The sequence below is a fragment of the Mesoplodon bidens genome (assembly GCF_964165515.1).
Source record: "Mesoplodon bidens genome assembly, chromosome: 10".
NCBI classification, from domain to species: Eukaryota; Metazoa; Chordata; class Mammalia; order Artiodactyla; family Ziphiidae; genus Mesoplodon; species Mesoplodon bidens.
Window position 1 is genome coordinate 4139208 of NC_138172.1, and position 13687 is coordinate 4152894.

At 56.4% G+C, this 13687-nt stretch overlaps 1 protein-coding gene across 2 annotated transcripts in view; it reads right to left on the minus strand.

Annotated features, from left to right (window-relative positions):
* GRIP2 (glutamate receptor interacting protein 2) overlaps positions 1 to 13687 on the minus strand; it is a gene marked incomplete at its 5' end in the record, with an annotated part of 121134 nt that overhangs the window by 70360 nt on the left and 37087 nt on the right. The window contains one exon of one of the 2 annotated variants that reach the window (XM_081246882.1): positions 9931 to 9985. The exons of the other annotated variant lie outside the window; for it this stretch is intronic. Within the exon in view, the coding sequence (XP_081103008.1) occupies positions 9931 to 9985 (55 nt within the window). Of the gene's footprint in view, positions 1 to 9930; positions 9986 to 13687 lie in introns of those variants that run through there. 2 annotated transcript variants of the gene reach the window in all.

Sequence of the window (13687 nt, forward strand, 5' to 3'; positions counted from 1 at the left end):
GAAGATGACCTGCATCTCCATCCTGGGGGAGGGGACAGGTAACATGATAGCCACACCCCATGGAGGACAACCCAGATGAGAAGCACAGCCTTGTGAATAGGTGTAGAGACACAGTTCGAGTTACAGGGAGAAAGGAAGGGGGGAGGAGGAAGGTGAAGGGGCGGGGAGAAGGGAGGGAGGACAGAGCAGGGAAGAGAGGAGGCAGGGAGAGGGCAGGAAAGAATATTTCCCTGTACTATCACTTATGTAAACTAAAAACATACATAAAGCACTACATGTGCCGTAACGGCACATACATGTGTAAAGATCTGTTTCACAGAGTGATGGTTTCGAGGGAGGTAACTGGGAGGGGGGGTAGGGCATGAAGGAGGCAAAATAAGATAAAACAGCCAGAGCAGGTGCCAGCTGGCTCAGGACCATGTGTGCCACACACTGAGGAATTCAGCTCACCCCCCAGAGCCTGGGATTAAAAATAAAAAATAAATAATTGCCTTGAATGGCATGTTAAGAAGTCGAAGCTCTCTCCTGAGGATACTGGGGAGCCATGGAAGGGTTTAGAGGGAGGGAGGAATGATGACAGCTAAGTTTCTTAGAAAAATAACTGAACTGGGTGCTGAGAGAGCCCCTGGGTGGGGCTGGGGGCCTTGGCTGACCTCAGTCAACCTCAGCCGCCCTCCTCCCCACGGGGATCACTCAGACTCTGCCCACCTGCCCTCTTGGTGCCTGAGCAAAACGGGAAAATAAATGGGCAGGCTGTCAGGGCTCAGCCCCGTCACGCGTCCTCACCTCAGGGTGCCAAAGACACCATGGCAGTGCCCTCCCCAACCCCCCCACACGTCCAGCCCTAGAAAGAACCCTGGGCTGGGGGTCAAGAGACCCAGGTTCAAGGGGTCTTGAACTGCCCACACAGGACCAACTCTGTGCCAAGAACATTACACATGATGCAGAACACCAGTGTCTCTTGTGGAAAGGACTACACTCAACAAGGATTCACCATGAGCCCAAACAAAACAAAGGGGGCCAAAGAGTCAGGCCACTCACGGAGGCATCAGGGAAAGCTGCCCGGAGGAGGTGGTGTCTAAGCTAAGTCTTGATGGACATAGGAACCAAACCCTCCAAGATGATGCAGGGAGGGAATTCCAGGCAGAGGGGCAGCCTGGGCAAAGGGCGAGAGGGGGAAGGTGCGAAGTATGATAGGGAGAGGCACCAGTCCGCATGGCTGGGGTCGGAGGTCCCGCAGGAGCAGGTGGGCTGGGCAGGCAAGGGGGTGGGTCCTGACAGATGGAGACCCGCTTCGGGGAAGAGAATGCACTGAATGGGGCGTCCCGGCACTGTGGCCGCCTCATGGATGACATTTAAGGAGGGGCGGGCTCTCCTGAGCCCCCTCGATGAGATGCGGGCAGGGTGACACATGGAGGGCCTGGGCAGCCACACGACTGAGCTGTCGGGAGCAGGGCAGGAAGGGTGCACACAGGAGCCTGAGGACAGCAACGCCCCCTCGCGGCTCGTGATCGATGAGGCTTTGGGAGCAGCAGGCGCAGCCCTCACTCATCCTGTGCCCTCGGCATCCAAGTGGAGCAGGAGGTTGGACTCAGGTTCAGCCTGTGGCCAACACTGTCCCTGGACTCCCACCACCCACCCTCTTGATCAAGCATTACCCTTTGGGGCTTCCCTGGTGGCGCAGTGGTAAAGAATCCGCCTGCCGATGCAGGGGACAAGGGTTTGATCCCTGATCTGGGAAGATCCCACATGCTGCAGAGTAACTAAGCCCATGCTCCACAGCTACTGAGCCTGTGGTCTAGAGCCCGCAGGCCACAACCACTGAGCCCACACGCCTACAGCCCGTGCTCCACAACGAGAGAAGCCACCATAGTGAGAAGCCCGCAAGCAGCAACGAAGACCCAATGCAGCCAAAACAATAATTATAATAAATAATTTGTTTTTAAAAAGCATTACCCTCTATGTGTAAATGCCCTAGAAAAAGGGTATTTACACAGGTTTTACCACTTTATTGAGTACAGTGTCTCACGGAATCTTTCAAGAGCCCTCTGAGGTAGGCATTGTTGCTCCTGTCTTACAGAGGGAAAACTGAGGCCCAGAGAGGGGAAGGGACTTGGCCAAGGCCCCCAGCTAAGATGGGCTGAGGGTCAGATCGTCAGACTCAGGTGCTCCCTCCTTGGGTCCTTTACATGGGCTCCTCCTTCTTCCTGGAACCCCCTTCCCCCTACATCCTTAGAGCCTGACTGAAATGCCACCTCCACCAAGAAGGCTGCCCTGACCACACCAGGTGGGTCCCCTTTACCCTCTCCCAGCCTTTCCTCCAATGCATTTGCTCACCTGTCCTTTTCCACCAAAGAGGGGACCCTCAACTGTCTTGCTCATTGATTTTGACCCTATGCCCAGGGCTGGGCCTCACACACAGTAAGCGCTAAATAGGTGTTTGCCGAATGAATGAATGAGAAATAAATGATGACTATACATCACCTCTGGATTGCTATACTGGAAAGAAACCAATAATTCATCCCTCTTCAATCTGATGCAGGAATCCTTTCTGCTGTCTGGTAGAGCTTGCATACCTCCACAAACAGGGAGCTCACCACCTCATGAGCAGCCCACCCTATTCCTGAACAGTCATGAGGATGGGAGTCACTCCATTATCCTAAGCTGGAGCCTGTCTCCCTGTGGCTCCTCCAGGCCCCTGCCCCAGGACCAGCCTGCAGAGACTCAGCGGCCATGCCTGGACCCAGGTCATGGCCTCTGAGCCCTGGAGGGAGAGGCCACAGTTCAGAGTCTGGATGTGGCTCCAGTGGGGTCCCATCAGCTCCCCTCCCACCTTGAGGCCCTCTCCTGGGTGTGTGGCTGGAAAGAGCAGGTGGCCATCCAAACCGCCCCCCACCCCAAGTCTGGGGCCAGGCTCTTTAATCCACTCTGGACATCAGTGTGTTTTTAACTTCCAGTGGCATTTGCTTCAGTCCCATGAGGCTGGCACAATCACCTCTTTTTACAGACGAGGAAACTGGAGTCCAGAGGGGCAGGAGACAAGAACCTGGTGTCTGGCTCCAAAGCCTTAATCCCAGCCCAACAGACACACATTCTCAAAAGGGCTTTGTGTGATAGTCTTATTTTTTGTCTTCCTGGTGGACTACTTGAAAGAGAACCCTGCAGTTGTGGACTCATTAGTGGTAGAAACTCAAGCAGGGAGAGAATTTGGGAAGGCCCATCCAAGGAGCCCGTACAGCCCAGCTGAGACTATACCAATGAGATCCAGGCAGGAGGACCCCACTGGTGGAGGTGGGGGGCAGGGGCTGCAGGGCTGGGGTGGGCCCTGGCAGAGGCCACTTATTTGAGGACAAGGCTTGACCCTGAGATTTCTGGGCCAGCGCCTGCTACCTGAGGCACCCCACGTTCCACGGCCCCCTCAGCACCATTTAGGAAGAATCCTTGGAAGGTCACCAACCGGTGTCCAAAACTGGCCACCCTCCTCTGCAGCCTCGTCTCCCTCCATTCCCAGCACCCTGAGCCCATTCCCACCTCCAAGCCTTCACACTCTCAGGAACCCAAGAATGCGCTGGCCCTAATCCCTCTGCCTGGCCAAATCCTGCAAGTCCCCCAGGGTCGCCCACTGTCACCTCCTGGGTGATACTCCAGCTGGTTGGTGTCCCATCTGCGTTTCCAAAGCCCTCGGGCATCCCTCAGTCCCACTGTCAACTCCCCCCGACATCCCCCTCTGCCTTGCCCTTCCATCCCCGGATAAGCCTGACTCCTAAGTGGTGATGAACATTCCACGTTGCCAGCACCGCCCCCTCCAGCAGTGGCAGCATGGGGGCCTGAGAGGGGACCCTGGGTTCAGGTCCTATCTCCACCCCTGACTGGCTGGGTGACCTTGAACAAAACTGGCCTCAACCTTCTCATGTATAAAATGGGGGTACATGCGTGGGCTGGGGCAGGAGCAGGACCTATAGTCTCTGGGGGCTGCTTCAGCTCCAACCTTGCCAGCCTGGGACACCCTCACCTCCGTCCCCAGCTTGGGCTCCAAACGACCCAAACCTCAAACAAACTTTCCTCAACAGACTATTTTGCAAATGGGGTACCAAGGCTCAGTGAGGGGCAGGGACTGTCCTCAAGGTTACCTGCAGGGACCCTAGCTGCCCCAGTTGTGTGGCTGTAAGAGGTTGCTGGGTAGGTGCCTGCTCCCCTTGTTCGCTCACACATCTGCTTATGAGTCGCCGTCACCTCGGCCAAGTCAGCGAAATGCAGGGGCTGGAGAGACAAGGTCAGCCGAAGGACAGTGATGGGCGGATGGGAGGGAGGGTGAGGAGGCTTCGAGCTACGGGACAGCAGGGTGGGGGCACACAAGGGAAACTGAGGGGCAATTCCCAGGAGGCGCGGGGAACTGCTCCAGGACGACGGAGAGGGCGGTTATCCATTCAGCCCTGTCTGACAGATGTTCTTTCTGCTCCATCAGCCTGTCTCCCCAGGGAGGAGACAGGACCGGCAGCCTTCACAATTATCTGGGCAATTAAGGCAGGCAGATGATCCTGCTGGACTGAACATTCAAGCCGACAAACGGACACAATGCTGGGACGTTGGCTGACAAGATCAGCACTGGTGCTGGTGGATGACATGGCTGCTCAGCCTGGAGGGGGAACCCTGGGTGACCCCATCGCTGTTTCTGCAGGGCTGTCCTGGGGCAGGGGGAGGAGAGGGAGGGCGGATAACCTTGGGGGAGCCTGGGGAAGACAGACCAGTAGCTACACGTTGGGAACGCAACAGAGGGGTCCCCTGCTCCTGGTGGGGAGGCCAGATAACTGACCACTGAGAAACATGCCCGTGGTGAGATGTTTGGACTTGGAAGTCAGAAGGCCTGGGTGGGTGGGTGGGAGGGGCGGGGCCGGTGCACAGACTCCACCATTTCCTTCCTGGCTGTGTGACCTTGGAAAGTTGGAAAGTCACTTCCTCTTTAAGCCTCAGTTTCCTCACCTGTAAAATGGGGTGATTTAGTTCATAGCTCACAGGACTGTTGTGAGGATGAGAAAGTACACATGAAGTACTTAGCATAGCACCTGGCAAACAACAAGTGCTTAATAAACGCTTGGGAAACAAAGAACAGGTCCAGAGGTTCACTCCAGGCTGCTGGGATTCCAGGAATTATTCCAGGGATGAGAGTTTACCCTTGGCTCCTTGATAAAGGGAGAAGCCCCGGGGTCTCTAGACACCATAGCTGATCTGAAATTCTGGTGCTCCCAGCATCAAGGAAGGCGGAGGCTGGGGAAGTGGTTGCTGTCTAGGCACTGGTGGGAGGAGGCTCGTTTCCACATGAGAGTCAGATCTGAGACCCCAGTGCAGCTGCCGCAGTGTGAGAAATACCGGGAGCCGGATGTGGAGGAGAGAGGCAGACAGAGGAGAGTCTCATTACGGAAGGGAAGGAAGGAGTGAATAATTCATCACAGATGTGCGCCGCGGAGTGGGGGCAGAAGGAGAAAGCTTGGGAGGGCCCGCAGGAGGCCGCACTCAGCCGGTGGGGGATTACTATCCTGAAAGCCTCATCACTGGGCTTCCCTGGTGGCGCAGTGGTTAAGAATCCGCCTGCCAATGCAGGGGACACGGGTTTGATCCCTGGTCTGGGAAGATCCCACATGCCGCGGAGCAACTAAGCCCGTGCGCCACAACTACTGAGCCCGTGTGCCACAACGACTGAAGCCTGCACGCCTAGAGCCCGTGCTCCACAGCAAAAGAAGCCACCACAATGAGAAGCCCGCACACCGCAACAAAGAGTAGCCCCCGCTCGCCGCAACTACAGAAAGCCCGCGCGCAGCAACAAGGACACAAGGCAGCCAAAAATAAATAAATAAATTTAAAAAGAAAAAAAAAAAGCTCGTCATCCCTAAACTGCCCGTGGCTCCTCTAGAAGCACAGGGGCCAGACCGGAGGCCCCTCACCCACCCTGCTCCAGCCTTGTCAGCCTGGGGACACCCAACACATCCATCGTCCCAGGGCCTTTGCGCTGGCTGTGGCCTCTGCCAGCCTCATTCTTCCCCTGGATAGCCACCTGGCTCCCTCTCCCACCTCCGTCAGGGCTTCGTGCTAATGTCACCTTCTCAGTGTGGCCTTCCCTCAACACCCCATTTGAAACTGTACCCCACTACTCACACACCCCATGCCCTCTCCCTGCCTCATCTTTCTTCACAGCATGTGTCACTACCAAATAAGGGAAATATATTACCCTTATTCGTCTTGCCCCTTGGCTGTCGCTCCTCCTAGAAGGTCAGCTCCACGAGGGCAGGGATTTTTGTCCATCTTGTTCCCTGTTGTACCCTCGTGGCCTAGAACAGTACGTGGCACATAACAGGTGCTCAGTAGGTATCCTTTGAATGAGTGGATGGCACAGGGTATTCTCCTGCCTCAACAAACATCGACTGAGCCCTAGCTCCTCACCTCTCACCTGGACCCCAGCCCAGTCTCTCCCCGTATCCCTGCCTATGGTCAGCACAGCAGCCAGAGCCCATTCTAACACTCAGAACTGTCCTCCACTCCCTGCTGCTCACGGGCCTTCCATGGCTCCCACTGCCCCCAGGACAAAGTCCAAGCTCCACGGTCTCCCACCTCCTCTGCCCTGGCTCCCTTCTGTGCCAAACCCTTCATGCTGGCCAAAGTCAGCTGACCGCTTCTCTAAGTCAGATCTTTTAAACCTCCAGGCATTGGTACAAGCTGTTCCCTTTGCCTAAAAGCTCTCTTCCTCCCTTAGTTGCCTGGAAAACTCCTACTCATCCTTAAAGACCCTGCTCTGGGAGCTTCCCCTGACCTCTCACAAGCAAAATCATTGCTTCCTTCTCCAGGCACCAACGGGACTCTGTCTGCCCACCCCGCTGATGCCCTGACATCATCTACAAGTCGTTTCTCCCCAGGTCTGAGCCCTTTGGGTCAGGAACTGCAGGTGGTCCCCTTCTGGTGCTCTGACACCTAGCACTTTGAAAGTATCATCTCAGTGTTCCTCCCAGCCACTCAGTATTAATCCCATTTCACAGATGGGAAACCAGAGGCCCAGAGAGGTGAAGGCACATGCCCTGGTGGCACAGCTGGGACTTACACCCGGCCACTGGCTCCAGGACCTGTGTATCCTGCCTTGCTCACATCAGCATGCATCAAATTAAATCTCTCACTCTTTGAATGGAATGTAACCATTTTATGCCTCCAGAGGCCCAAGCTTAGCTCAGGGTGCAGCACTTGGGTGTTAGAGTCGGTCCAGCTCTGCAGGCCCCTCCCCTCCTCAAGCCTCTGCTTCCCCACTGTCCAGATGTGGACAAAAAGGCCACTGTCAGGACTGAAGTGGGCAAGGGGTGGCCACTGAGTGTCCAGCACTGTGGAGGCGCCCCCATTGCTGTGTGCACACAGCAGGGGCTCCCTCGGCCTCTTGGGCTGTGGCAGAAATCGGGGGGCCAGCCAGTCTGCACCCCTCTCTCCAGTTCCAGCCCCAGGCAGGAAGCACTGCTCCTCAATTTAAGCAAAGCCTCAAATCCCAGTCTGGGGGACACGGGAGAGGTTGCGGATAGCTATGGGGCCCAGGGACCCCACCCCACTTAAGCAGTCACAGGGTGAGGAACTTGGGGGTCTTACCCAGAAAAGATGGAAAACAGGAAGGTTTGTCTATTAAAAAATATGGGCTGGAAGTGGGAAGATGTGTCCTCACGCATTAAAAGAAATACTTTGGCAAAGAAGAAGACACACCTCCCCTACCCCCAGCCTCTTGAATCCCTCTCCTCTGAGAATTCCCATTTTATCTATTTATTTATTATTATTATTATTTTTTTTTTGGCCACTGTGCAGCATGCAGGATCTTAGCTCCCCGACCAGGAACTGAACCTGTGCCCCTGCAATGGACACGCAGAGTCTTAACCACTGAACCAGCAGGGAAGTCCCGATAAATCCCATTTTAAATGGGTGTGCAGGCTCTCTATATGGGCGAACAAGGTCCCTGTGCTTCCCTTCGAGCCCCCCTAAAGGAGTGGAGAGATGCCATAGTACCCGGCAGCCATCAGCACACAGTGTGCCCTCACAGTCAGGCCGTGCTCCCTTCTGCTTTCTTTGCTTCTTTCCTGTTAGAGGCTTGCTGGTCCCAGACACAACCAGCCTGGGCTCCGTGTGTTTGTGGGGTGGGGGCGGAGGGCTGAGGGGGAAGAGGAAGCTGAGCCGCCGATGGGAAGATGAAAATCAAGATTACCAGTCCCTGCCCCAATCTTTCCTAATCGTCACTGCAATCGTGGGAGGGTGGCTTGTCTTGGGTACATTTTACCAATGAGGAAACTGAGGTTCTGAGTCAGCCACACAGGAGGAAAGAGCCAGGGGCACGATTTGAATCTAGGTCTGTGGGGGAAAATACAAGCACTTCCTGAATCTCCAAGACCCAGAACCTGATTCACGGCATGTAGTTGGCTGTTCTCCAAATCCTGGGGAACACTCAAATCAGAAGCAGGTCAGACTATCCCTGCATGTGTCTGTCTATCCCTCCAGCATGGAAGGATTCCACTGGGTTCTCTGGGGCTGTGGACCTGAACAGGAGGATAACAGTCTTGATGGGGGATGGGACTTCTCCCTTGGGGACAGTCCCAGCACAGGGGTCCCTGGGAAGCCCCAAGGGAAATACTGTTCCTAATGCTCTCCAGGCATCAGCTACTCTGTCCCCAGGGAAGGGGCTTCCAGGGACCTCTGGGATGTCAGACCACCAGCTGTGCGTGGCCAGTGCAGGGTCTAGAACCCTCTGTCATCCCACAGACCTTGCTACCTCTTGACCACTCCTGAAGCAGCCCTTCCCCCCATGTAGGTCCCTCAGTGTCTAGAAAATGCTCATGGCAGTTATAAGAATTGGCTTGAGAAAACCTCTGGATGTCAGCTGTGTGGCCATGGGCAAGTTACTTAACCTCTCTGTGCCTCAGTTCCCCCCCCGTGTACATTCAGGATAAGGACAGGGCCGACCTTACAGGGCTGTTGTGAGGAATTAATGAGTTAGCACAATGCCTGGCACACAGTGGCACTGAATTAATGTCAGTTACTCTTGTTCTTATGAACAGTACAATTACTCTTAGTTCTGAGGCCTGAAGCATAGAGGCTGCGAATCCACCACCTCCCACCACCCCATGCTGCAGATGAGACCGCAGCACAGGGAGGCCACAGCTGAGACCTGGGGTCACAGGGCCTGGAGGCCTGGACTCCCTGCTCTAGACACTCCTCCCTCCCCCCACTCCCACCACAGCCTCGCCTCCTTCAGAAGCCCCCTTCTGGGGCTCAGGCACCCAGGTCCGAGTCCTGCATTTGCCCACGGCCCCCTGTCCCAGCTCCCCACCTCGCCCGACACACACACACACACACACACACACACACGCCAGTGCTGCTCCAGCTCCACCCGGACAGCCCCATGCCCTGAATCAGGAGAAAAGGAAAGGCCACCAGGGACATGCCATGTGAGGGGGCGATGAAGGAGGTGGTGGCAAAGAAAAGTAGAGAGCAAGGGAGACAGTCACAGAGAGAGCAGGAGAGGACAGACAGAGACAGGGACAAAAAGAGCAAGACAGAGCAGGAGAGAAGACAAGGAGCAGAGAGGTCGGCTCAGAGGCAGAGAGGTGGAGGGAGGAGAGAGGGAACCAGACAAAGAGAGACAGAAAGAGACAGAGGTGGAGGGAAAGATGAAGAGACGGAGTTAGAGAGACTCAGACAGACAAAGAGATGGAGACATGGGGAAACGGCCAGGGCAGAGAAAGGAGTCACACGCACAGATTCAGGGACAGAGACCCAGAACCCAGCGGCACACAGGCAGATAGGGTCGAGGCGGAGCAAGGGGTAACAGGGCGGGGAGGGGAAGCCGGGACTCCCCAGGGCCCCTCGGCCACCGCCCTTCATCCGGACCCCGGTCCAGCCCCAGACCCGGGGGCGCCGTACCTTTGGGCCGCCGCCTCACCACGCCCAGCCGCCACTTGAGCGACACGGCCAGCATCACGCTGCCTGCCCTTGGGGCCCAGGGCCCGGCTGCTCAAGCCGCCCGGTGCTGCTCCGCTTTCCTCGGAGCTGCCTGCGCTACTGGCAGAGGCTGGGCGCTCCCTGCTCCGCCCTCCCCAGTTGCTAAAATAGATAATCCTCCCCGGAGCCAGCAGCGGTGGCATCAGGAGGGCCCTTCCTCCCCCACAGCCCCGGCCTGGGGAGTGCGGTTCCCGGCTCCCGGCTGTACCAGACCCTGTGGTGAACCTCCACCGCCCTGACCTGGTCCTCTTCCTCCCAAAGTGCTCGCCTCGCCCACCCCTTCTTTTGCCAAAAATCTGCCAATCCCCCTCCCTCCACCCTAGGCTGGGCTGTTTGATGCCCCCAGGCCTTTGCACTGCAGGCCCTCCCCCTGGAACGCTCCTCCTCTCCGGCTTGACGCCTTGAATTTCCCTGCACAAGGAGGCTTGCTCAGCCTTCAGAGATCCCTGCCTGCTAGAGTCCTCGCCAGCTGGGTCTCAGTAATGCTTTTCATACTAGGTGGAGATTGACCCCCTCCAAGCCTGGAAGCCCCTGCAGACAAGGACAGGGTCCCCTGAGGTCAGCACAGGCATCTCAGGGGCCATCAGTGTAGAATGTTGAGTCCGAGGCCCTCCCGCTTCACCCCCAATTGCCACACTTACCCTGGTTTGTAACACAGGATAATGAGAGAATCCCCACCCAAGTGGCTGGATGGGTGGAGTCGATGGATACCTATGAGTGCTCCAGGCATCCAGCAAGTGCTCAATAAATGCATCTGGCGTCCCTTCCTGTCTCACACACAGCTAGCCTCCTTTCTGATCCCCCCTACCCCCCACCCCCCTGCCTAGCCCCTGAGGTGGGTAGGACAAGCAGCATTACACTCAGAGACAGGCAGGGGGCTCAGGGTCACGGAGCAGATGCGTGGTAGAGGTGGACCGGATGCTAGGCTCTGGTCCCTCCCCACCAGGGCAGCTCATGCTTCCTCGTCCTTTCTCCAAACCACTGAGGCCCCAACAATGGATCAGGCCACAGGACACCTTCACGGGGAGGGCCAGATACCCTCTCGGGAATCACAGCGCCACACAAATCAGAGTTCGTGCTTGAACCAGCAGCTGGGTCTCCATGCAGAAAGTCGGAGGCTTCTCCCACACGTAGACTTCCTGCCAATCCCTGTCACTCTGCAATAATCCCACCTCCAGGCCTTGGCCCTGTGTTCACCAAGGTGCAGGATCCCTACTATGGACGGAGTGCAGGGCAATTTCAGGTAAACAGATCCAGCAGTTACTGGAAATGAATTACACAGTGAGACACTGATTCCCTCCTCACTGATCTCCCAGTCCTTCTGAGTCCACCCAGGAGTCTCCATTTGGTTCTGTCACACCATAATGCCTCCCTGAAGTTTGCAGATCAACCTGTTTTAACAAAGAGAGCAGGCCCTAGGCTCAGAGTGCCTCCCCAGCGTGGATTCCGGCCATATGCATCGCGAGACTCTTGCTGGCAGAGGTCGGGCTTGGGAAAGCCCTGTTGGGGCGACTCAGTGAGGCCAGCGTTCCTGGGTCCTTTCCACTGGGTCCAGTGAGGAATTCTGTCCCTTCATCCTTACGGTGAGGGTGGCAGAGGCCACTAGGGGGCAGCCCAGAAAGATGGAAGTGGGCAGCTGAGAGAAATCACACAGCTCCTTCCCGAGACACGAGACAGGGTGTGGGCCACCCCCATCCCAAACCTACCCACTCCACTGCAAGCCCTCCCAAGGGAAGGGAGGCCCGGCGTCTCGCTGAACAGCAAATCTCCAAGAGAGCTGTGCAGAGTGAGGGGAGAAATCAGAGAACACGAGCCTTCGAGGATGGGCAGGCCTGAGTTTGAATCCTGACTCAGTGTGCCCCACTGAGCTTCAGTTGACTTGTTTCCCAACTCTTCCCAAGTTCAAAGTGCCGTGGGTTGTCTCCATCTAGAGGGGCACAGGATCCACTCAGAAGTCACGCAAGTCCAACCACTCGGAACTGATTTGGGAGGTGGCTCCCTGGGTGCCAGAAGACCCAGGTCCTACCAAGAAGCTCCCTGGCACTGTGTCAGGTGCTACCCAAGGAGCAGAGCGAGGAGGACGTGGTCCCTGTCCTCTAAGAGCTCCCAGCTGAGGAAGTTTCCCCACCTGAACCCTGGGGACAAGAATCTGCACTGCATGATGATTCTACATATTGGAGCATCTGTATACAGTAGGTGCTCAACGCTCACCTCCTCTCCCCACGCGCAGTCCAGCTTCTCCTCTAGACCATGAGCTCTCCGAGAACTGGCATCTGCACGGGCCCCTGCTCTTTCTGCCTCCTGTTCCCTCTTCTTCTGGCAGCATCATCCCACTTTCCTGGGGGAGCTGCTCCTCCCCTGCACTCAGGCTGGGTGGAGCTCAGCCACCCAACTGCAGGAAGGCCCTTAACCCAGAGCCTACAAACCAGCACACTCCCAGCCCGGCCACGGTGATGGGCTCAGGGACAAGCACACAACCGAAGTCAACCCAGTGAGAGACAATCCTGGGACTCAACTAAACGCCTGGGAAGGGGAATTCTGTCCACCGCGGGGTGCAGGGAAGTGGCGTCATGCTGGAGCTGCTAGTGGCCACTGTGACACCAAAACAGAATGGGGGTGGTGAGAATGATGACATCCTGATGATGAGGTCACCTCAGCACCTGGAGCCCACCGTGCCTCATGTCAGTAATATCCCTTTTCTGTTACTGTAGCCAATAAATTCCCTTCTTTGCTTAAGCCAGTTGAGTTGGGTTTTTGGTAATGTGGACCCCCAAAGAGTTTCCTCATCTCAGGTTCCAGTGCAGAACAGGGGCTCAGCAAATGCAGAATGAATGAATGAATGAACGAACAAGTAAACAGAACACAGATGGATATGCTCCTCAAACTCTGCCTTTAGTGGTGGTCCCAAACCCTGGACTTGAGTTGAAGGAGGCCACAGCTGGATGATGGGTTCCTAGCTGGCACAGGAGTCCTGACTGGCAGGGCTTGAGAAGGGAGATTGGGGGTTCTGGTTTCCAGCCATCGAGAGCTTGCCTGTTATCTGAGCTGCACCTGCCAGGTGCTCCACTCCGTGCTCCCCAGATTTTCACAGGGCTCCTTCTGCAGAAATGGTAGCTTCAGGGAGAGTGTGGGAGAGCACACGACCCCCTCAAGGAGATGAGACCAGGGATGAAACAGCAGATCAGCCCAGGCAGGGAGCCAGGAGGCCTGAGTCCAGGTCCCAGCCAGCCCCGGGCTACAGGGTAGCCCCAAGCAAGTCCCTGCTGTTCTCTGGCTTCATGGGCTATAGTCCATGGTCTTCCCTGGGTTCACCCTCCCTGTGAGTCTCACTTCCTCTGCCCCAGGCCCGGAGATGTTCCTCCCATCACGTAAGGTCACACAGCCAGTGAGGCAGCCAGGTCAGGGTTCAAACACAGGGCCATCTGACTTCCTCCAAAATGAGGTGACAGAGCCCAGGAGATGGCCTAAGAGAAGGAAACCAATCACAGAGGGATCCAGGCCGGGCTCCACCCTGCATTCTGCTTTTCCATCCCTGCCTCAGCCTCACAAAGCCCCAGAGGCCACGGGTTGTTGCCACCCCCACCTGCTTCCTGAAACAAATTAGCATCTCATCAGACATACCTTTCATCTTCTCAGCCTGGCCCTTTCTTCCCCAGGGGCCAAGTGGTGTGACATTTCT